Raw genomic sequence first — 25,545 nt, 5'->3', positions numbered from 1 at the left:
TCGCTTTATATTATCTAATTTCCCTGTCCTCAGCATTGTTCTAACGTTCCTCGTTACTATTCTAACTAATTTGGTCTTCTTTTTCTGCGTCTTCTGTGATGATGATGTCGGTTTAGCTTTGCATGGCTCATTTCTCAAGATGACGACCCGTTGGTTCGCCATTTCACGAAATGTGATGAGTGGGATGAGATGAACATATGGTGCTGAAGAACAATGTCGGTAATAAAGTGAATGGAAAAATGAGTGACAAATGAAGGAGGACTTCGAATAGTAGGCAAAGAGAATAGAAGAGCCCATAGAGGGCACTCGGAGAAAGGGAAATGAGTGGGCCCATCCTATATCCTGATATTCTACTGTACTTTAGGGCTTTGTTTTGTTGTTCAGCAGTTTTTGTATTTTATGTGTTTCGTAATTTATGATTTATTTAACCTAAGTAATTTTTAAGTCAATGCATTTGCACCTTGGTGCATTTTAACAGATTCCGAATAAATATATATTATTATATTCAATTGTTCCCGGCTCAACCTTGTGGAAATTCATTTTAATTAAATGAAGAATACAATGTATCTTTCCACTGTCCTTTATTTCCCCAATCCTGGAAGTACCCCTTTCCCTCACAGATAGACCCGACAACCCCCCCACCCCACCCCACTCTAAACCAATCAAGCACCTGTCCTGACGCTTAACACCCCTCTCCACCTCCCCATAACGCCGATCGCAACTCCATTTTCTTTCGCCCCCACTCCCCCCTCTCTCACCCTCCCCTCCTCTCCCTCATGAATGGTATAGAAACGGACTCCAACTTGTTTAATTTGTACCTGATGATGACGCTTGAGCGTTGAAACCTGTTGTACGCAAATAAAGGACAGTGGAAAGATACATTGTATTCTTCATTTAATTATATATTATAATTGTAATCATGACGGAACTTTATCATTGTACACTCATTCCGTCGGTATTACTTGATTTTCACGCGATGATTTTCTGCATCTATATTAGAGTATAAGTATGCAGATCATTTGGGTACTACACCGAAGATATTTTTAATTAATAAGCTACTGCATACTTTGAGCTTCACTGAAATATTCCCCCTTTTGGAAATATTCCTCGCCAGATGATGACAGCTTCAAAAAAATTTGTTTGATTTTCAGAAATGTATTCTAGTGGAGTTAAAACCACAAAATGGGAATATACTTTCCATATTATTCAGATTAAATTTTTTAGATTTTATCTATTTTCTCACAGAATACTTTTGGACTTGGAAATGGCTGATTTCTGTTTTAGGCCTTATTTGGCAATATTTCTTCAATGAGAAAAGAAATTCAAGATATTTCAAGGTGAACAAATTTATTGTAGACTAAATAAAACTTTATTTGATGAAGTTCACTTTAATTTAATGACTGTAATCCACTATAAAGGTTAATGATACGATATATCACAAATTATTTTGCTATCGTCAACATCTATAGGAAGGATTTAAAGATTATAGTAATGTAACTAGATTGGGGTGACTTTTAAATGAGGCAGCATCATTTTTGTGACATTAATCGATATTGTGCTTCCAAGAGTGTACTTTGCAGACCTTTGCAAGGGTCAGAATCAACGCGGTAGTGCGACTAGAAATGGCTCCTTCCTTCAGAATTAATGAGGATGGACACATTTTATAATTGTCATTTTAAATATTATGGAGGCTTCTGTCCACATTGAAATGTTTACATATGGTACTAACTTTTAGAAAATTCAAAAATGAAACATCTTCAGCCATTTGATACTTTTTCATGGGATAGACGTGACTAGTCCAGCAAGGCGAAATGACTTAACTGGTCATTTATAATATTCTGCACCACAAACAGTATCGAGGCGGGATCTTTTTCTTTTATGATTAATTCGCACCTTTTTAAGAGAAAAATGTTTTTGCCAAAAACACGGTGCCCTAGTAACAACCACCTGTATAGAATCGGAGCCGTTGAACATTGCATTTCGCTCTGTCCGCAGGAGCCGGCGGAGGGCCAAGTGGAAGCTCAAGTTCCACCACCAAGCCCTCCCGCCCGAGTACCTGGACCACTATGAAGCCGCCATGGCCCAGGAAGCCAAGGCTGCAGCCGCAGCGGCCGCCACGGCTGCCCCCGGGGCGCTCGCCGCGCCCACCCCGCCCCCGCCGCCGCCTGCCCTCATCCGCATCGACAAGGCCTCGGAGGGGCCCAGCAAGGGCCGCCCATCGGCTAAGGGCGCTGCTCGGCGGACGCCCACCTCCATTCAGGACACCCTGCAGCAGCCGGCGGGGGGCAAGACGAGGCAGTTGAAGGCGGAGCCCGCGGAGGAGGCATTGTACGTGGGCGAGGCGTCAATATCCTCATCCAGGCACTCGCCCCTGGTCGAGGAGAAGCGGACCAGCGTGATCATTGCCTCCGGGGGTCCCTCGTCCGAGGGTGGACTCTCCCCGCTCAGGGACCTGCCGTACATGGGTGAGATGACGCTCGACTCGAAGCCGCGGCGGGGCAGAAAGCCCAAAAAGGCCGACATTTGTCACCTGATCTACAAGAACTATGGCACCAGCGTGCCGGGCCGCTGCCATTCGGCCGCTCCCAGCCCCGTGCCCTCCTCGCCCTCCTCCAGCGCCTCCTCCCTCTCGTCATCCTCCCCCTCCGGTTACAAAGCCTTCGCGGCGGCTGGCGAGAGCCTTCTGGCCAAGCGCCTCACGCAGTCCCCGTCGACTCCCAAGAAGGACCTAGGCTCCGAGCAGGACGAGCCCCTGAACCTGTGCATCAGGGACCTCAGAAGGATCAACGTCAGCGGCCTCATTCCGCCCATAGTGAAGACGGAAGGGATCGACGACGAAGGTGGCGCGCTGCTGGGGAAGTCGGGAGACAGGTCCGCCGCGGCCTTCTCGGGCCTGGCCCAGCCCGTTGCGGGCAACTACATTTACTGGCCAAATGCCGGAGTGTTTGTGCACCCGATGGCCATCCAGTCGCACCTTCTCTACTGCCACAAGATGGCAGCCGCCCCGCCCCCGGCCGACCAGCCGCCCCACGTCGCCTGCCCCCCGCCGCCCTCAATCGCCACCCCGGACCTCCGCCAGGAGTCCCCGTTTGGGCGGTCTCCCAAGCTCGTGGAGCTGGCCCCGGCGATCCCCCCCGTGGTGCATCCTCCCGAGGAGGTGGCCTCCGCAGGATCGAGCGGCCGAAAGAGGGCGGTGCACGCCAACAGCCTGGCCACCAAGAGGAAGCGCTCGGCTATCTTCATCCCGCCCACGGCCGAGAACCCCACCGAGGTAAGCATCTGCAAGTTCAAGTTCACGGGGGGTGCTAAACCGTCGTTGGAGGAGAAAAAGATGCTGTCCGTGGACGCCGGTGGCAACTTCCGCTACTACAGCGGCACGGGGGACAAGAGCATGCGAGGCTACGAGTTCTTCCCCAGGGAGCAGACCCTCCAGCAGCAGTATATGGGCTCCAACATCGGCTCTCTCATCTCCGGCAAGCCTCCCACGCCCTCTCCCAACCTCATCGCCCACACCTCCTTCCCCGCCGACGATTCACCGCCGGCCCACGAGGCACCACAGCCGTCCGGAGCCCCTTCGGCATTCCAGAGACAGGGGGAACCCTTACCTGTGGGGGCGGAGGGGGGCGAGGGCTCGGGTCGGCAGCAACTGCCTCCGCCCACCGCCCCAGACGAACGGAAGGGCGCGGGGCCCGCGGCGGCATGCTCGGGGCCGAGGAGGAAGCGCAGGACCCGCAAGTCTCTTGTTAGGGAGAAGCTGGAACAGACCTTCCGGGAGAAGGGGTTCCTCATTCAGACGCAGCAGCTGGAGTCAGCGGAGGGCGCCACGTACTGCAAGTTCCGGCAGCTCAGGAAGTTCACGAGATACTTGTTCCGGTCGTGGAAGGACTACCTGCCCGGCAACATCAAGGAGATCTCGTCCTCGGTAGGAGGTGTCCCTTCGGCCCAGGAGAGCAGTGAAGCGGCCAATGCTCCGGCGCCGAACGACGCTCTCCCCTGTCCGCCGCCGCATAAGTGACCTCCACTCGAGGTGAGGTCATCACTTCTGCGGCAGATGCATGCCAGGGACGCAGACGAGGACCCGTGCGAAAAGGACGAGTCACAACCCTCTACTGAAGTTTCTGACTTACGATGATCGTCCATTTTGCTCTTTCACGAGAAAGAAAGCACACCAGTGATATGTATTCCAGTGACTTTTTACTTTTTTAGTTTTTTTCTTTAGTTCGATTTCTCTATCCAAAATCAACCAAGTCGTGAAAGGTTTACATGATATGCAGTAAAATCCAGAAAACCAGAGTATTGTCTTGAAATGAACGTGCACCTGGAAAAGCACTGCCAGTCATTCAAATAGCCGAATTGGCTCTACCCTCAAGCGAAGGTATTGGACAGATATTATTTTTAAGTCAGCCAGGAGGTTGGGGATTGTGCCTAACAGGTGAAAGTACAGTCGAATATCTTGGTTTCAACTCATGTTGCTCACCCCATTCCACACAGAAACGGGTGCAATGAGATCATTTTCGACACGGAGCACGTGGTATCCTGCCCCAACGGTTCGGATTACTAGATCAAGACGCGATAATATATTTCCAGCTCTCCGAGTTATTTTCACCTCCATTGAGCATCCAGAAGGAAGACGCCTATGGCGATCAGCATGTTCTTCGCCATGAAAAGAGCACGCAAGTTCGGTTGGCGTCAAGACACGCAAAACGACTGTGCCCTCCTCCCACCACAAACCCTTCAGCTGTCGTGGTCTTCGCAGTTTTCCCATTCACCGTCGAGATGGTTCCCGATTTTTGCGGCGAATGGAGGATCCTGTGCCTCAAACTGGGGAGCGGGAGTGAAGAGGGGGGCACTGCCAAGGCGCAGGGCGCCGACCGAATGAAGGGAAATACTCCGCGGTGAATAAAACTAACCGATAAGTCAACACGGCACATTGATGGTCCGTCACCCACGCAAAACTGTCCGCTCCCCCTGTTGACCCACCGTCTCCCGACATTTTTCAACGAACCAGCTTGGGCTTGCTTGAGAATCTCAACAGCTTTCACTGCGACATCCGGCACCAGTCACGAGCCAATTGCATATCCAGGGATTAAGTAATTAAGTGCACCTATGAGAGCGACTGATGAGCCTCGAGCGACTTAAATCATTCCATCCTTAGTTAAATAATGAGCTATTTTAGATCATTCTGAACACATTTCCGAAGAATAGTGATCAGCGCACAGTGCATGACGGCTCATCATTAGGAGTAAGCACTTCAAGGGGTCAAGCACACCTTGATTTTCGCATTTGCTTCACTTTGATTGACCTATACGCTACAACGTTTTAAAATACATACCATGTTATTCGTCATGCATTTGAACAAAAACCGTACGGTCAATATAACGATGTTCCCAGAGGTAGAAATGTGGCATTCCCTGGAGAACAGTCCAGTTCGTGAACAAATTCATTCAATTTTGCGCGTCCTAAACTTAAATGGGAAATTTACCACAGAATTTGGTAATAATACTCAAGAGGTTAATTTCCTTGAGTTAGCCCAAGTGCTGAAAATTAATTTCTAATCTAGCCCTACCATAAGAGTAGCGTGAGCGGACTCCACCCCGACTGGCTCAGCAACGTCAATTAAGGAGATAAACCGCCCAGCGAGTCCTCCAGCAGAAGCCGCCGTCGCCTCGTCCCTCCGCTTCGGGCCTGATCGCCTCTTGAGGCCGCGAACGGGATGGCGATGTGGCTGCGCTTGCCTCAAATTATTGTCTTCTTATTCTTAGGCGACAAGTGTCACATCCGCTCCGTGTGACGGACGAGTTCTGTGATACCCAATTCTCTGATTTAGTTTGACTTCGGGGGAAATGAAATATTTACCTCCCGATTAATCTCCGAAACGGAACGCATTATGCTCCTTGTTTCCGAGGGCTTATAATATTTAATAACGAAAGTTTTTTGCAGTTTCGAGACGGTTTTCCCTGCGGTTGAGAGACAGCCACGAAAGAGAAAGGGCGAGTGAGAAAGGAAAGAAAAAATTGACCCCTCCAGAGCGTGAAACGGCAAGCCAGAGCGAACAAACGTCCCTCGGCGCGCCCTCAGGTTTCCGATCGCATTGAGGGAAGTCGGTCGTCCGTTTTGAATTGCTGTTTACGCTTCTACGCTTAATCCGTGCCCCCAAACCTGACCTACAGCGAATGGGGAACATAATCATTCAGCCAAATGAGTGGAAGACGAGCCCACCAAATCATCGCCCCAGCCATCCCGCTCATATTCGTGTTTCGGATTCATTAAAATTCTCTTTGGATTTTGGTTCCCGTTCGAGCCAAAACCGAAAAATAAATCTTAAATGACGACTTCCTAATCTCGTCACGATTTCAGTTAAACGGTCTCGACTATTCGTGCATAAATGAAGTTCGTCACGAGGAGGAGATGAATTAAGGACGGTCGAGGTCCGTAGAAGAGGGCCATAGAAGACGCAAAATGGTATTTAGGAATAATATGCACTCCTGTCCATCTAATTTGTGATTGATCAAGGGCTCACCTGCTGCTGCTCTCAAACGGAAGATGGATTTGGCCTGGGACACCAAAGTGCGTGCCTGCGGATGCCAAGAATAAGACGAACAAATTGTGTTCCTCTTTTCTTTATTTGTGAAACATATTAAGTGTTCCTGTTGTGACTCATTATTATTCGGTTATCATTTTTTAAGAAAATATACTTTGATATTGAGTGGGAGAGAGAGGATATAACCAAAGATAAACGATGAGTTCGAGGGGGTGAATGATCACTGGTTCACATGAAAATGATTGAAAAAGTGTTGGTTTCGCCATAACCAAAGAAATCGTTTTTTCGACGCATAATATGAAGATTTCGGCACGGCGGGTGCGTGCGTGCGTGTGTGTGTGGGGGGGGGGGGGCGTTTGTGTGCGCGCGCACGCCTCTTAAGTGCCAATAATGTGGTGATCGGTTTAAAAGTCATATTTACCTAACAAACTAGTCAAGACATTTTCATGAAATTAACGTATTGTCCTCAGACGTTAATGATCAAATTAACATGTTTTCTTGTATTTTTCTTGCCTAAACTAATGGGCCGAGGCCGAGTGACCCAAAATGTATCACTCATATGTATCAAAATGTGCATTTGAGTATTTTTGTGACCAACTGAAAGAAAAATAAATTATTGCTATTTTTTGTTACAAATAATGATGATTGAATAGTTCCTTCGTGAGGAAATGCAGTCAATTCAATCAGGACAAAAATAGAAAAATGTAAAAGATCTAACGCACCACGTGGAATCAATGCCGGAGGGACACCTTTATAGATCTTTATTAACTGAGCCCATTGTCTTTATTCAGGATGGATAAAGAATATATGCCATCATTTTTCCTTAGACTATATCGCTAAGGGACCCAAACTAGGGTGTTTTTCCAGCATCCATCATTGCTAAAATGCGCTGCTCATATCCGCGCACACATCGTGTTTAAACTACCTGGTTGCCAGCACGGACTGCAGCGCATGTCATCTGGCGATGCGGATTGTTGGACGTATTTTCTGCAATACATTCATTAGTTTTTCCCAATTCACTTTATCAAACGCTTTTTCGAAATCTACGAAACAGGCAAATACCTCCTGGTTGTGTTCTATATTCCTCTCGATTAATAATCTCATTACTGAAATGGCATCACGCGTACATCTCCCCTTCCTAAACCCAAACTGATCGTCCCCTAAGTAATCATTTGCCCTACTCTCTATCCTTTTGTTTATGATCCTGAGAACAACTTTAGCTGCGTGGAATATCAAACTTATTGTCCTGTAGTCCTCACATGATGTAGCCTTTACCTTTTTCGGAATAAGAACTCAAACTGATCTCACAAAGTCTTCCGGCCAGATTCCTCATAGTTGCTCAGAATCAGCCCATATAGCCTCTTCCGCCTACATTTTCCTTAACCTTTTAGCAGTTCTGCAGGAATGTTGTCTACCGCCGCGGCCTTATTTGATTTCATCTCCCTTAATGACATTTCTATCTCATCGGCGAGTATGCCTGGACCTAAGCTACCTCCCTGTACGTCATGTTCCTTTTCTATGTCTAAGCTTGCTGACCGAATGTCTTAACGTAACAGTTCCTCTATTTATTTCTTTCATCTCTCTAGAATTTTCCCTGGTTCAAATAATATTTTTACTGGTGATTTCCACATTTTTCGGGCTGCGTCCGCGTATGTCGTTTAAATTCACAACAGTTTCGCCAGCTATCCTGCTGGCGTCCTCAGGTCAAGGATGAAAATAAGCTTGTTGTCTCGTCTTATATAGGGAAAATCCGGCGCCAACACCGGGAAATTTCTTGGCCAATCAGGGAACGTCCTCATATTTGCGCGGAATAATTCTTTTCCACGTACTGTGGAGTGGATATCCATCCTCTCTGTTAAAATTTTCTGGCCTTTTAACGATTTCAATGGCCTCTCTGATTATTCTCTGAAAGTATTTTTCTTCTTTCGCTATTATTTTAGCGTCGTCGAACAGAATAGAGTGTCCGGGTTCACTCCAGGCGTGCTCAGCGATGGCCGATGCTCTAAACTGTTTGGCCTTGGTTGCCCTCTGGTGTTCACTCATGCGTGTTTTCAGCGCTCTGCATGTTTTACCGATGTACCATTTGCCACAGGAGCATGGCACTTGGTACACGCCTTCTGATATTAACGGTGAAATTTCATCCCTGTGTACCGGGTAGGGTGTCAGCTATCTTGGTGACGCAGTTGAATCTGGTCACCACATCATACTTCCTTAAAGCCCACGCGATTCTTTCCGAAGTCCCTACGATGAAGGGGATGGTGACGTAAGCCTTCGGTCGTGGTCTGGAGTCTTCCTCCCTGTCAGGAACAGCGGTGGTTTGTCTCAGCGGTGGTGACAACCGAGCGGATGACGTACGACTCTTCCCGAGCCAGTCTAATGGCGACGCGGGAAAAGCAAGTCAATAAATTCAACAAACTTCATTGTAAGCAGCATCCACTGACCTCGATTAATGGGGCTGATAATGGCCAATCGGTTGTGAACCTGACGGACCTTCATTTAGATGAAGCCGCCCTCGCAGTCTTATCTAAGGGTCTGAACTTCGCTTTGACCCCAAGGACGATACCACTTGAGAAGATCATCGCGGAGGTAGAGTCATCGATCCGGAGACTTCCGAAGGCGGCCACCGACGAAATCCGAGAAGATGTCGCACGTATCCTCCATGGCGCAAAACCACCAAGATCAAACACCACCGGCAAAGAAAGGAGAGCACTGAAGGAGCTAAGGGACAACGAGAGTATAAACATTTTACCAGCTGACAAAGGCAACGCAACAGTCCTGATAAACAGAGAGGATTACGAAGGGAAAATATCGCTCATCCTCAGCAGTCCGACTTATAGGAAATTGAAAAGCGATCCGACTGCCAAGACGGAGAGAAGCACAAGGGCTATCATTAAACGATCGCTTATTCTAAAAGAAGAGCAACGACGCCTGCTTCCGACTGCACCGAAACCACCGAGACTGTACGGCCTGCCCAAAATTCACAAGAAGGATGTACCTCTCCGACCGATTGTGAGCCAGATTGACGCTCCGACTTACCGACTCGCCAAGTACTTGGCGCGGTCTCTGCAGGACCACGTCGGACAGACCGACGCATTTCATTGACGTAATAAGAAACATCACTATCCACGACAACGATCTCATGGTCAGCCTCGACGTTGAATCGCTTTTCACCAGCGTCCCTATTGAGGAATCGCTGAATATCATCAAGGAACTCACCTCCCGCGGGATCCCTAAGGACTTTCCAGGATTGGTGGAGCATTGCCTCCGCAATTCCTTCTTCCTATGGAATGGTGACCATTACGAGCAGACGGAAGGAGCTGCGATGGCACCACCCCTTTCCCCGGTTGTGGCCAGCCTCTACATGGAGAGCTTCGAAAAGAAAGCACTGGAATCCTGCGACAAGCGGCCCTCACTGTGGCTAAGATATGTCGACGACACTTTTGTCATTTGGTCACACGGAGAGGGAGAATTAAAAAAGTTCCTGAAACATCTGAACTCACAGCATCAAGCCATCCACTTCACTATGGAGGTGGAAAAGGATCATCAACTGCCCTTCTTGGACGTCATGGTGAAGAGAAATAAAGGGAATGGGAGGCTTGGACACAGAGTATACAGGAAGCCTACTCACACCGACCGCTACCTTAATGCTGCATCGCACCACCATCCCAGTCAGAAGACCTCACTGGTAGACACACTTGTCAACCGAGCATATAAAATATGTGACTCCGATTCTATTGCCAACGAGAAGAAACACTTGACAAATGCCCTGCAAAGGAATGGATACAGCGCTCATATGATCCAAAAAAAAGGGCCGAGAAGGAAGAAAAGAAGAGACAAACCACCGCTGTTCCTGACAGGGAGGAAGACTCCAGACCACGACCGAAGGCTTACGTCACCATCCCCTTCATCGTAGGGACTTCGGAAAGAATCGCGTGGGCTTTAAGGAAGTATGATGTGGTGACCAGATTCAACTGCGTCACCAAGATAGCTGACACCCTACCCGGTACACAGGGATGAAATTTCACCGTTAATATTAGAAGGCGTGTACCAAGTGCCATGCTCCTGTGGCAAATGGTACATCGGTAAAACATGCAGAGCGCTGAAAACACGCATGAGTGAACACCAGAGGGCAACCAAGGCCAAACAGTTTAGAGCATCGGCCATCGCTGAGCACGCCTGGAGTGAACCCGGACACTCTATTCTGTTCGACGACGCTAAAATAATAGCGAAAGAAGAAAAATACTTTCAGAGAATAATCAGAGAGGCCATTGAAATCGTTAAAAGGCCAGAAAATTTTAACGGAGAGGATGGATATCCACTCCACAGTACGTGGAAAAGAATTATTCCGCGCAAATATGAGGACGTTCCCTGATTGGCCAAGAAATTTCCCGGTGTTGGCGCCGGATTTTCCCTATATAAGACGAGACAACAAGCTTATTTTCATCCTTGACCTGAGGACGCCAGCAGGATAGCTGGCGAAACTGTTGTGCATTTAAACGACATACGCGGACTCAGCCCAAAAAATGTGGAAATCACCTACTTATCGCCGCGGAAACCTGCGAACGAATATTTTTACTGATTTTTCTTTCACTGCTTGCAACCATATTCCCTTCTTACTGCCTGTCAGTGCTCCCACCTTTCTCTAGAATGCACTGATTTTACCTTTCCTTTGCACACTTTCCACATCCTCGCGCTGCGTCTTCCACCACGCTTATTCACCCTATTTGTTTCGTGCATCAGTTTAATTTTGAGCTCTTCATATTTCCTTCTACCTAACTCTGCATTTATAGTCTTCCATTTCCTTCTCTCATATATCTTTCTGATCATCTCGTCCGTATGGCAATATAGAAATGTTCAAGCTTTAAAATGATGCATTAATTACTGAAAGTAAACGTTAGTTCTCTGTTTTTTTTTATTTGAAGACCTTCAAGACCTTCCTTTTGGGATAATCATATCAGGCCGGGCCACGCATGTTTTAAACTGCCTAAATTTTAATTCTTTTTTCCCGAAGACAATGGGAAACTTATCTAAATTGATATGGCAAACACAATTTCCAGGCGAGAAAGGTATCCGCCTCCCAAAAAGATATGCACCGCGGGTTTTACAAACTTTCCGGCTTGTGCAGACCCTCGGCTTTCGTGATTCACGGAATAAGCCCAAAGTGCAATGTTGAAAACACCCATTTGAAAATATGCGTCTGCAATCTCGAATGACGCCTCCTAACCTCAGTCCATTCTACACAGAAGCCCCCAGCTTGGCCTGCGAATGTGCAGTGCGCCCTACGCGAAACCGTCCACCCTGAATATGCAATTCAGTGTCGAAACGGCAGAGCTCATTCCTCTTTTCGCCAGTTAGTCCAGGTCATCCACGCCCTCCTTTTCACCTTACATGAAAACGGTCAAAGGACACCTATCCTCCGTGACGCTGTTCACTTCGGGATTGAGATTCAGTCAGAGGTGGCACACGAAATCCTATTGCTAGAGAAATGGAGAGTGAGACACCCATAACAGCAAGCACATTGAGATAAAAAGAAGTACGTATGCATATAAAGTGCCATATAAATTCCCATCTCTATGGTGAAATGATGAAGACAGTTGCCCTCATCACGGAGAGCCAAGATCCGCCACTGGGTGACCTTGGCGCCCATTAAAATATATCTCGAGAGAACGGCTTTCACTCTGAGGAAGCATTCATTCTTGAGGACGCCTCAGGAAAATTCTGGGTGGTGATAATGATTTGATAAGACCTTTTTTAGGAATCAAAATAGCTTCATTTCCTTTAAGCTTTTTAAATCCACGAGTGAACTAAATACCTTGAATTTACCTGCTACACCGTTTTAGGTCTATACAATGTATATTTTGTAAAATAACTAGAATATAATATGGGTTATCCGGGGAGAAAAATTCCTTTGCTGTCAATGGACCTCATGGCCTTTCCTTGCTCCGCACTATGCTCCTTTCTATTATGATCCCATCACTTTGCCTCTTCTAAATCCATCTTGTTTTCTTTGTACTATTATGAAGGATCTTTTACCCTTCTCTTCTCCAGCGACCTAGCTTGTCTTTCTCCTTCCACGAGTGCCACCAGTATAACGTTTTGAAGGCTCCTTTTGATTTTCACTTCCAGTGGTCCAAGTATCTGCTCCTATTATTAGAACTATCACTTACTGGAATGCGTTTGCCATTTGCACCATGAGACCTGCTCATTTTATGAAAAAAATCTTGAAATTCTAAAGCTATTGGCGATGCCAGTGCTGGTTAGGTGCATTTTATGCGTTGACTTTCGGTTATAATTCGTAAAGAATTCACCACCTTAGGGAACATGAGAGTGCGTCACTTGCCACCAAACAATGAAACGGGATGGAAATGGGATGGAATTTGCCACAAGTTGTATTGGGGCAGCACGTGTGGACTGGGAACGGAGTACAAAAGAGGAAAACCGGCTCTTTCAAAAGATTTGTCGATGATCTGGATCACATAATTGATTGATTAGTCAATGTCAATCCTTATACCTTGCTGTGCGTGGTTATGAATTTCCAAGTATTTTGTTTAGAGCGAGGGATAAGCTTTTTTGTTTCTTACCTCTGTCAGAAAAGCATTAAAATATGAGATTACTCCATTTTGTTAGATAATAAATGAACATAATAGGTGTGGAATTGAGGTCGCTATTAAACTGCATGACATGCGAATTCCATGCCAATCACGTCCATTTGTCTTTGCAACATCTTTATCCTATGTAAAATAATGTGGATTGGCTAAATAACACATCCCCTTACTCCGAATCTCTCGCTGCACCTGTTTCTCCAAGAGAAGGCTGAAGTGTCCAGCAAAATAGGATTTCCATGGAGCATTAATCAAATCTCATGTGGCTAATACCCCCTCCTCCTTTTCCATGGCCAGTTATTCAGCTCCTCACTCAATACAATGCCACACTGTGGCAGTGGGAAGCATGGAATGGAACCATGCACATCCAAACCTCTCAATTCACAAATCAATGCAAGGGGTCACACCCGGAGTACACCTTAAATAACTAAGGAAGAAAGAATAAAAGAAAGCATAAATTCTCCATCATGACTTTCCGTGTTCTCGCCAGCAAGCTTCGGGATGAAGCTAAGTTTGTAGTGATGAGGAGTTACATCAGCCTAGCAATTACACAAACAGTGTTTCATTTGATGACCTGCAACTTTCTCCCGGCATATATGATCCCCAGAAAATCTATCAGATTGCTTTACAAAGTGGTGCCACAAAAATGTCCCTTGGGACTCTAGCAACGGCATCAACGAAATGGCAGCTGGGCAAAAATTACAATTTAATGTTTTGGGTTTATTTTCGCCAGGATTATTGAAGACTGTCATCTGTTTAGGTATCTCTTTCAAGAATGCTCTGATCTATTGACAAATGGAAAAATAAAACTATGCCATAGTTCTAGTTTCCCATGATGCAATAGCAATGGCTAAAATTGGGGACAAATCAAAACTAATGTCTGACTTTGGCCTGTACTTCCAGACCAAAATGACCAAATTCCAGATAACGTTTTTCAAGCCACTAGCATTTACAGTCTAGCAAATACACTAAAACTGCTGTCACATAATTCATGCAGAAGAGTGTCCATTAGATGTTGATATGTAGATAAATGAAGCTTAGAGGCATCTGATACCAAATATTTCCATTTTTTGGAACGTTGGTCGATGGCGGCGTGTGATAGTTTAGGGGGTTTAGTGCTCGGCTTGGGTTCAAATCTAGGTGATTTCTCTGACTACCATATCTTCCTGGGAAACCATAGGCAGCACAGGGAAAGGATCTGACCCCCCTACCCTGATGTGTGAATTTCATACACTGTCAAGCTTAGTACTAGGAAAGCTCTATCCTTGCCTAACAAACAAACCTTTGGGTTGATAACTGTGATTTTCAATGGTGGACATAAAAATATTGATAAACCACACACACAGTAATCAACCAGAAGGTCGGTTTGGTAGGTGATGGTAGAATCCACCCAGTACTACATCCAATGGCATGTGAAACTCACACATCATGGTAGGGGGAACCAGTTCCTTTCCCTGAGCTGGTTATGGTTTCCCACGAAGATATGGTTCCCAAAAAATCACACAGCTTGGGTGGAACTGAGGGTGCTGAGACAGGCATGCCCAGGAATCCACAAACATTGATAAAAGTATGCAATATGGAAGTTATAGAAAATTGACTTGGATAAACAAAAGGCAGTTCTAAAAAATTTAACTTATTTATGCAAATAAATTTTATATTACTACATTCCCAGATATTGTTTTTTAGATTGTCTATAGTACATGCCATGTCACAAAAATTATAATTCCATTTCGATGATTTGTCAAATTTTCAATAGAAGTTTATACAAAAACATATGCATAGGGATAATTATTTACATTCTATAAGCAAAGAAAGCTCTGCAGTTTTATTATTAATGAAAAATAAATAACCCTATTGCCTAAATTATCATTTGCAAGTTGCACCAATATCCTTATGACTGCAATAAAGTTAAGCATCATTCATAATCTCATTGCAATTCCTGAATACAAGGAAACACTATCATTCTTCTTTAGCAACCAAAGTCTCACTTACCAAAATCTGTCCCACACATTACTTAAGGCATAAGTGAGCACAGAGATGGAACCTAGTGATTTAAATATTTATTTCCAGAAGCTGAAGTTTCGAGGCTGAAAAGAAATAGGGGGCAATTCAATTTATTCATGGTCATCCCCTCAATACTATGCCTCAATAGCCAATGAAACTGAACTTGTTCACAGTTGGAACAGGATTTCATTAGCAGGCATGGCACTAAACAATGGCATGAAAAATAAACAGAAGAGACATCTGGTCAGGCTAACCTGTAGCAGCAGAACTGCATTCACCTGCATGGACATGGCAGCCAAGGCTTTCCAGATATATGTAAAAACAGAATACATTGAAAACAACAGCCTAACATAATGCTAAAGCAATTTTCCTTAACACGAGCACTATAATAAATAATCAAATTCGCCTGCTCTTATCTTTTATTTTGAAATGTAGACTGTTTCATCACGTAACTGCTTTTCATATATCATCCAGGAATTACCTTTCGGTAGCATACTTGTTTATGGTGAGAATAAATAAACAGCATGAAACCCAATGCAATGGAACCTTGGTTAATGAGCACCTTGAATAGCCAGTAATTCTCAATTCAAGCAAAAATATTGGTCTCAAAAATGACTCACTTAATAAGAGACTTTTCTATTTATAAGTGATGAGGAGAGTGGAATTCCCGCAGTGACTGCACGCATGTTACCTTCAGTTTGTGTTTAGCATTTGTACCACTAGCATTTTTGTGTCACTAGCAATTACACATTTTTCAAAACTTGTGTTCAGACACATTTCTTGTGATTTTTTGTGCAAAGTTTAATAATATTTTGAGCAATGTTTTAAAAATGTCCCAAAAGACAAATCCACAAGAAGACAGCTATAAGAGAATAAAAATAACAAAAGAAATGAAAAGTAAAATCATTGAATTTTGGGAACAAGATCTGAGCGTGGCTGACCTAGTGCACAAATGAACAATCAGTTGCCAATAACGATTTGGATTTTCTTTAAGAACAAAGATTAAATTAAGGTGATAGATGCTTCAACAAGGGTGACAAGAATATCTACGCAACAGGCAAGTATGATATTATCAACAATGTTGAAAGGTTACTTCTTCTAAGGATAAATGAGCATGGCTGATCTAGCAGCACATCAACAATTTTCGTTTTCTTCAAAAACAAGGATAAGGCTAAGGAGATAGATGCTTCAAAGAGAGTGGCAAGAATATCTTTGCAACAATTATGCATTCTCAACAATCTTGACAGGTTGCTTCTCATATGCGTAAACAAAAATCAATTGCAATGAGATACAATTGACAAGTATATCATTTGTGAGAAGGGGAAAGTGATTTGCCAACCTCGTTAAAATGTCACGATCATCAATGGCTGAAGAAATATTTAAGGACAGCCATGCTTGGTTCAAGAAGTTTCCGAGAAAAACTGCATCCACATGATTGTGAGGCATGGTGAAGCAGCAACTGAGAACTTCATCAGCAACTTCAAGAATCTCGTAGATCCTGAGGCTTTGCATCATGTTTTTAATTGTGAATGGACGATTCTCTTGGAGATGAAGATGCTAAAGCAAACCTATACTTCTAACAGCAGAAGAGAATGTATTGGCCGACCAAAAGGCAATGAATGGCTGTCTCACCCAGCTAATGAGCACAAATGAAAGAGGTGATTTAAAAGCAAAACCCTGCTTGTTATACCATTCAGAAACTCAATGAGCATTCAAGAAGTGTTATGTCCAAAACAGCAGGCTGATTGTGATGAGGAGATCATGATATAAATTTATTTGATGATCTGAATCTCATTTTTACACATTTTTGAAGTGTCAGAAAAAAACAAATGTCTCTAAACAGCTTTATAGTAGAAAGAATAAAATCCATAGCAAAAATGATAAAACTATTTCCTTCAATTCTTTTTTGATTTTACTGATAGAGTTCACATTTCTGCTTAACTCCATGGTAGAAGACAAGATAAACATGATAAGCGGTCCTTAACAATGTGTATATCATTTTATTTGAATAAGCTATTTACATAATTTGATATTTCTGGAATGGAATGTATTAACGTATATTACATCAATTTATATGCAAAAAGTAGTTCAATAAACGAGTGTTTTGCTTTACGAGAAAGATTCCGGAATGAATTATGCTCCTTGCATGAGGTTCAACGGTGCCAACTTACATCCAACATGCTTGTGCACCGCCCACTTTCCTGGATATTTCTAGTAATTTGACTGCATGCATCCTGGCAGGGATTAGCTGCAAAGGTCAATGCCATTATAACCTTAAGCTTCATCAAAAAAATGTTGCAGTCTCTCCAATGTGTATGTCTCCAACACTTGAATCAGTTGAGGTATTTTCCCTTTCACATTCACTCCTTTGAATCTGTGAGTGTCCACAAATAATTCAGTGATCATACCTGAAAGAAAATGTCATATATTGATTGGAGGAACCAAAGAGTTTACATACATTAAATATTTTGCTCATATAACTTGATTGAAAATATTCTTCCCAATATATATATATATATATATATATATATATATATATATATATATATATATATATATATATATATATATATATATTAATCAATGGCTTTTTCCAAAGAAGATTTAAAGAAAATGTCATATATTGATTGGAGGAACCAAAGAGTTTACATACATTAAATATTTTGCTCATATAACTTGATTGAAAATATTCTTCCCAATATATATATATATATATATATATATATATATATATATATATATATATATATATATATATATATATATATATATATATATATATTAATCAATGGCTTTTTCCAAAGAAGATTTAATCTATTAAATACTAAATTACTCCTTCATGGAATTATGTGACCTGATAACTGATAACTTTGATTTTCTCCCATTACAAAGTTCTAATAAATATCAGATAAATTTTAGGAATTGATTCAATCCTTAACTGGGAGACCCACATCAGTCCGAACTATAATAAACTGAGTTAACAGGTTTGAATGTTTACAAAGCTCAACTTTCTCAATTCAAATGAATAATATTTAACATTTTACCATGCCTTCTGTCAATGTCATTTGAATTAAGGTTTTAGGTCATAGGGTCACTTGCCACATGTTAACAAATTTTGCAACAGCAAAAGAGACCTACTTGCTCTCATGCTAACATACCACCACGTTATTCCTTCAAGCCTTTTTTTAATAGGTATGGAATCATAACTGTATTTAATTTGGGTCTTTAAGGCTCCTGTGAATGTGAAAGTTAATCTAGAAATTTTGATGACCCCTAGAGCAGTGCTGGTGGGAGCAATGATAATTGCTTGTGGTAGAGTCACCAATGCACAAGGTAGTCCGCTCAGCATCTGTTCCTTATTGCAATGGCTGCTAAGGCATCTGACCCCAGTGAGGAGGCCACAGAGTAGTGGTGTCACGTTAAAAACACCATTTTGGAAGGCAACGGGAGGCCACTTCAATTATCATTCCCAAGAGCAAAACAATGGACACTTTAGAGCATATGAGTCCTGGCAATTATGGGGCTCAGCTGTGTGTTGTGCCCAGCAGCGGGAGAGGCAAGGCTTCTGAGGTCGTCATCTCACGAGACCCTTGCAAAGGAAAACTGACAGCAGCAGGACAGAAGAAACAAAAGAATAAAACCGAAAGATTTAGAATAGGAACTTGGAGTATAGGGACAATGTTGAGGACAGGAATATTAGAGAATATAAAGCAAGAGATGGAAAGAGGAAATAGACATGTTTTAGGTATATGCGAGGTGAGATGGAAGGATAGCAGGGATCACAGGAGTGATAATTATAGAATATAATACAGGGGAGGGGATAAGAGCCAATGAGGGGTTGCCATAATATTGAATAAAAATGTAGGGCAGAAGCATATTAATCTTAAAGAAAGCAATTTATGGAATATAATTAGTAAAGGAAAAGTGGAACCAACAAACTTGGTCATTGTCCAGGCCTACATGCCACCAAGCAATTATAGGGAGAAAGAAGTCGATAGGATATACGATCAGTAAGAGGATGTAATAGGGTGTGTTCTGGCAGGGAAACATTTGATAGTAGGGGAGGATTGGTATGTGACAGAAGCCAAAGGAATAGAATCTCTCCAAATTAGACTCGAAAGATTCCTTTTAAATTTTACATATAATCTAGATTCACATGGATGAGTTCATCCGATATTGTAAAGAACTGAATCATTTCCTAGGTCCAACAGATAATGTATACAACTTGTTTTAATATGTCATACTTTAATGTACTGATAATTCTTATAGCTACACATTGCTCTATTGTTTTATGGGGAAATAATTAATAAGTGGTTGGTTGGCATAGAACCTTAACAGTAGCACTAGTCTCGTTTTTTAAAACAATAGCCTAATTTTCACTTGGAATAATTTTCATGACTATGCCTTTATTACCAAATACAAATTTAGAATGAAACTTTCCCATTATAAAACTGTCATTTATATATAAAAAATTCATTAACATACGGCAGTTACTGCTTCCTCAGGCTGTCAACACCTGAAATTCCACTAAAAACACTGTAATGTTTTCACATTTGTTCGATTGAAGGGAAACTTTCACTTGCTTAGGTAAATAACATTTGGAGAAAGTGATTTTTTAAGAGGTGGGAAGGGTAACCAAGTTTCAAGGGACTCAGATGTGCAAACAAGGCAGGAGATGCACATGCCACTCAGGGTTTCGCTGAACCCTTTCAGTCACAAAATCACACACACTCTTGGTTAACTGGGCACCCTTCAGCAATGACTCATTAATCACAAAGAAGAAATAGAAGGGGATATAAGGATTTCCCAAAAAAGCTAACACAAGGTGCATTTAACCTACCAGGGTGACCTCCTCAGGAAAGGAATGGAAATTCTTTAATTGATTCAGGCAAAATGTGAAGTCCAAGTGAGGGTATTGCAGCAAACAAGAAGAAAGGAATGAAGGCTCCGCCATGGAGGGTTGACTGATCTGATGGCCATGTCATTGAGAAATTGAGGAAGTTCTTACGGGAGGGATGGTTGTCAATTGTTGCCCATGTTCCAATAAGGGATGGTACAAGAGATGACAAGTGATGAGGTAAACAAAGTTGATGAAATGCATCCATACATTCATAAATGAAGTCTCCATCATTTTAAATATGGAAATGATTTCACATTGATCTGGTGAATAATTACCACCATTGGCCTCACCTTGTGGATGCTGAAATTTATCCTTATCTTCAAAAGAAACAGCATACTTTTTCAGAGAATTTTTTCATTTGGTGCAATGTATTTCACCACCATGCTATGGCATCAGCCAATGAATGATCACTTAATGATGCCAGAAAATCATACCGATAAAAATTCCATGGAAAAGTATGTTACTCCTTCTTATGTAATGGACAGATACTTAATACCTTGCTAAGCATTACCATGAATCCTCTTCAATTGGTGAGGATGGCCATTAATCTCACGCCTAATCATTTCCTCTTCCCGGAGAAGATCGTTGTACTCCATTTCCAGCAGTGGCCGGTCGCTCTCAGGATTCTGATCCAAAATCTCATGTAAAGCATCTATTATCTCAAGTTTTTGTCTCAAAGAGAGGCAGACCATCAGGAGAGGGTTGATATGCTGCAGCATCTCGCCCACACTCTTTTCATTTAAATCTGTGATTAAAGCAGCAAGGAATCATTTTAATGTGTAGTGATTAGTCTCTCTCAAGCATATCACACACCTGGAAAAATTACAACTGATTTCTTACTGGGGAACTATTTTCAAAAAAGAATGAGCTTAAATAAGTACATGTAAAGCTTTTTTGTTGTTGAAATATTTGGGCCACAAGCTTTCAAAAATGGCATTGAGTTTCACAAAACCAAGAAAATATCCATGTCCTTGAGTCTGCTTTTGCTTAAGACTTCACAGCAAGAACACTTCCATCAAAGAAAGAAGTAGATCTTGGCGTGGACATTTCCCAGAGAGAACTGCATGGTACCAGGATGGGTCGGGGGGAAAGGCAACAGCCCACCAATGGTCATGAGTGTTGGTCTAAGTGATGCCGGACATGCGTGAACCAATAACCCTCACCACGCATAGGATCTGCCTTCCACATAACCCCCTCACTCTTCTCTTGCCCTTAGAGGCTTACTCTCTCAGTATCCTGGGAAATATATTTCACATATTTCACCCACGTCACGGGGCATTAAGGAGTTTAGATTTTAATATGGAAGTGCATCAATAAGTAAAATCAATCTAAAGTAAACCTACAGGACAGTAATTTTCATTTTGGCTTCAACTAAGCTTAATAGGATGGAATTGCATGCAAACATCACCGGTAGTTCTCTTCAATCAAGTTTTAGTCAGAGTAAAATTTTCTTTTGTGCAACATACTATTTTTTTAAATTTATGCAACCAAAATGAAATTTAAAATCAATTCCACAAAAAATATTAATTTTATGTTATGTTTATATTTTGTTGAACATCAAACCCTAATTTGCCTAGGTTTATCAAATTAACTTATGTAGAGATAATGCTGCAGATTATTACGTACTATACATTTTATTTGCTAAATTGGCACATTTATGAGTTAAAAGTCACTGATCAGTGAATCTAAGGTGTGCCTAATATTGCTGACATAGGTATATAGTTATAAAAGGCAATGTTTGTCATTATTAATGATAATAGTATACCAGTTAAGGTAAGTTTTAGATGGACACAGTCTATATAATGGTACAATGACACATTACTTGCCTCCTAACAAAACACAACATGCAATCCAACACCACAATAGGCCTCTCTTCAACAACAGATTCCTTCATTCCATCCAATGAGCCTATCCCATTGCTTTCCCTTCCTCCCTTGCCTAATGCCATCCCCTCTTTCACAGTCTTCAACATAGTAATATTTGTAGAGAACTTGAAAAGATATGACAAAATCTTCATCAAAATGGGTTGATTGATGTTGTACCTTTCTCTTCAGAATTATAACAACTTATCATATTACAGCCAGTAGCAAGTAGATTAAATTTGGTTGCATCAACTCCTTGAATTCTTGGGCATTTTAATTTTTAAGTATGTGTTGTATGACGATTGACAAATGATGACCAGAGAGCAATGCATTTGTTCATACCATTTCCGATTGCCATTATGCCAACAGTTCAACACTCAGCATCCAGAAATGGCAGCAGCTATATTTATGGAATAGTATCTGATGCCATTTCATGAACACCAAGCCATAATGGCATCCCTATGCAATCCCTACGCCCTCATCAGGGAACAAGCAGCCCAGGATGGTCAGCAGACCTTAAGGTCTGCTGACCATCCTGGGCTTATTCCCTGATAAGGCTGGATTATTTTGGATTGAAATGCCAATACAGGGATATTTACTTGCTATGAGGAAATGAGTTCATTGGGTTTCAAAAGGGAAGAGCATTTCCTTTCACCTATACTCCAAGAAAATACTGTGAAGGTCGGGAGTTAAAGCCATTGTTAAAATATACAAAACAAACTGCAAGTGCTCTGTAAGGCCTTCAAAGAGATCAAAGAGGGATTCATGGATGAAGGCCAATAAATTTCCAACATGGGTAAAATTTAGTGTATGTCATAGAATGCCAGACAATTATGTCACAAATTAAATAACTTAGATTGGGACACATTGGTCATTAATTAGAATTAACTTACCACTCCAATTCATCTAGTCAAGTGACCAAGTGAAAGTCATTTCACCACACGAATATATATGTCTTCATGACCCAAAATGCACATAGGCATGATTAAATTCTAAGGTACAGTACAAGTTACAAGATTCTTCTCTGGTGTCCTGGGAAAATTATCATTCCCATACACTTCCAAACTTCCCAGGAACCCGAGCTCCCTGAATATTTAACGTTATTTTATATAATTGAGCATTAATAATTAAACTCTTGTTTACAGGAACCCTTGTGGTTAGACCACTTGGGGTTGCAAGCCGGTCCAGCATGTGACTGCCAGATCATCGTTCAAATCATTATCAAATCAAAAGATTTCAATTTAAGGAAGTCATCTAGGGCCAGTCAGGTTGGACTCCTTATATCCAGAAGAAATGTATTAGACTGCTTCAAACATCATACCACATAATATGTCCAAAGTAATGTTCTTCTTTGTTGCTTCCTTGGAGATGACATCTCTCAAAATTGATATAGTTGTGATGTTATCAGACTTAAATTCTGCTTTTCCCTTGCTGAAAGATCAAAGCACACCAAATAATCATCACCTTTTGATACTCAAGAACAAAATTCTACAATTTTCAAAATTATTCAATTTGTTCTGAGATAATTGAATGCATGGTGCTGAGAATGATAAGCTTTACATATTAATTACAGCCATCACTCCGTATTTCTCGGGTCCATATTTAAATGCACCGTGTTTGAATGTAACCCAGATAGATTACTCATGGTATCTCAATGATTCCATGAGTCCCAAAAGAAAATTAAAATTTTTTTCTCAAATAATATTATTGCAGTCATTCTAATACATATAAACAGACTGGACTTTGGTTGATTGTTCTTCAATTTACATTTACAAACTCACCTATATTTGCATTGCAGCTGTGTATCAATAAAAGTTGACTTGAAGAAATAACAAGCTTCACTTTCCGTGGGGGGCTTCTCAGGAATTTCAGGTAAGCAGAAGTGAACCCAGGAATGCATCTCTGACATACTGAATGCACCCATCAGGAGAAGAGTGTTCAGAGATCTGCCGGAAAAAATTACAGTAGAGCATATCAAGCACATAAGTTTCATGCTATAATATACAATAGGGGCATCTTCTTGTACTATGCTCTTAAGTGTTTAAATCTGGTGTGTGTGTATGTGTGTATACATATATATAAGAGCAAAGCACTGGCCAAATGAAAGGTTTAGGGAATTTGCATATGAAGGGATAGGAAGAGAAGAGAGTTAGGCAGAATTGCAGGAGTACCAGTGATTATTCATTCGAATGAATAAGGGGGTAACGCATTTGCCTATGTAAAATGAAGTGCATTGTTTGCATGACAAAAGATAAATGTTTTTTGAAAGACAATGCGCATGGGAATGAGGTGAGGGGGCAATGAGGGGATGTGGAGAGAGGAGAGTAAATCTAATAAGTAGACAAGTTTTACATCGGGGGTGGTTGCAAGTAGGGGAAATATTAGGAAATTTGCCGTGGGGGGCGCCAAAGGGTTCGTGGATCTCAGAAGGTTTTTGAGATTGGCGGGTTGTCTGTATGCGAGAGATGGGCATTGGGGTAGTAAGGATGAGGTCACGTCATTGCCATGTAAAATAGGAAAGAGTTCCTTAAGGAGGGTTCTCAGTTGGTGTGTAACTCCTGTCCCACCAATCTATTCCTATTTTCTTCAATATACTCCTTAATTTTTTCCATATAACTCTATCAAACGCTTTTTCGAAATCTACGAAACAGGCAAATACCTCCTGGTTGTGCTCTATATTCCTCTCGATTAATAATCTCATTACTGCAATGGCATCACGCGTACCTCTCCCCTTCCTAAACCCAAACTGGTCATCCCCTAAGTAATCATTTGCCCTACTCTATATCCTTTTGTTTATGATCCTGAGAACAACTTTAGCTGCGCTGGATATCAAACTTATTGTCTTGTAGTCCTCACAAGATGTAGTCTTTACCTTTTTCGGAGTAGGAACTAACACAAGGCTCACAAAGTCTTCTGGCCAGATTCCTTCCTCATACATACTACAAATCAGCCCATATAGCCTCTTCCTCCCACATTTTCCTAAACATTTCAATAGTTCCGCGGGAATGTTATCCACCCCCACGGCCTTATTTGATTTCATCTCCCTTAATGCCCTTTCTATCTCATCATTGAGTATGCCTGGACCTAAGCTATCTTCCTCTGCGTCATATTCTTTTTCAATGTCTAACTTTGTTAGTCAAAGTTCTTTACTATACAGTTCTTCTATATACTCCTTCCATCTCTCTTGGATCTTTCCTGTGTCAACTATTACCTTACCCACCTTATATCTAACTGTTAGTTAGTTAGTTATATATACTCTACATCAGGTCCCTCTTCAGCTCCGAGTACTTTCTTCCACCCCTCAACCCGTCCAACATCCCTATCCTGTTCCTTCCCTTTCCTCTTTTGCCCAACATTCTACCCTCTATCACAGTCTTCAGCATCCCACTGCCGGTCAACACCCCCTTCATCCACTTTTCCAGCCTCCATAGGATTTCTCCCAACAAACCCCTCTCTTCGCCCACCATACCAAGTACTTCCTCATTTGTTTTCTTCTCTGTCCATTTCACCTTCTCCATTCTTCTCCACACCCACATTTCAAAAGCCTCCAATCTACGTCTATCCTCCTGCTTCAATGACCATGTTTCCGCCCCGTACATAGCTACGCTCCATATCAAAGTTTTTACGAGTCTTTTC

General features: G+C 42.3%; 2 protein-coding genes across 5 annotated transcripts in view; one reads left to right on the top strand and one right to left on the bottom strand.

The window, feature by feature from the left end:
* Positions 1-23,348, top strand: part of LOC139688560 (uncharacterized) — a 45,692-nt gene extending 22,344 nt beyond the window's left edge. The window contains exons 4-5 of the mRNA XM_071586113.1: positions 1,996-4,027; positions 23,055-23,348. Coding sequence (XP_071442214.1) covers positions 1,996-4,015 — 2,020 coding nt within the window. The 3' untranslated portion in view covers positions 4,016-4,027; positions 23,055-23,348. The remainder of the gene's footprint in view (positions 1-1,995; positions 4,028-23,054) is intronic.
* Positions 17,166-25,545, bottom strand: part of LOC139688522 (BBSome complex member BBS7-like) — a 67,109-nt gene continuing 58,729 nt past the window's right edge. For 3 of the 4 annotated variants that reach the window (XM_071586028.1, XM_071586032.1, XM_071586031.1), the window contains 4 exons: positions 23,691-23,855; positions 23,231-23,340; positions 20,559-20,792; positions 17,166-17,555 (listed from right to left, as the gene is read on the bottom strand). In XM_071586028.1, coding sequence (XP_071442129.1) covers positions 17,422-17,555; positions 20,559-20,792; positions 23,231-23,340; positions 23,691-23,855 — 643 coding nt within the window. In that variant the 3' untranslated portion in view covers positions 17,166-17,421. Of the gene's footprint in view, positions 17,556-20,543; positions 20,793-23,230; positions 23,341-23,690; positions 23,856-25,545 lie in introns of all 4 variants that reach the window. The other variant, XM_071586030.1, reaches the window with a different exon arrangement.

The sequence above is a fragment of the Hetaerina americana genome, unplaced genomic scaffold (assembly GCF_022747635.1).
Source record: "Hetaerina americana unplaced genomic scaffold, ioHetAmer1.1.p SCAF_20, whole genome shotgun sequence".
NCBI classification, from domain to species: domain Eukaryota; kingdom Metazoa; phylum Arthropoda; class Insecta; order Odonata; family Calopterygidae; genus Hetaerina; species Hetaerina americana.
Note: the sequence above shows the minus strand (reverse complement) of the source record. Positions and strands in the feature narration are given on the sequence as shown.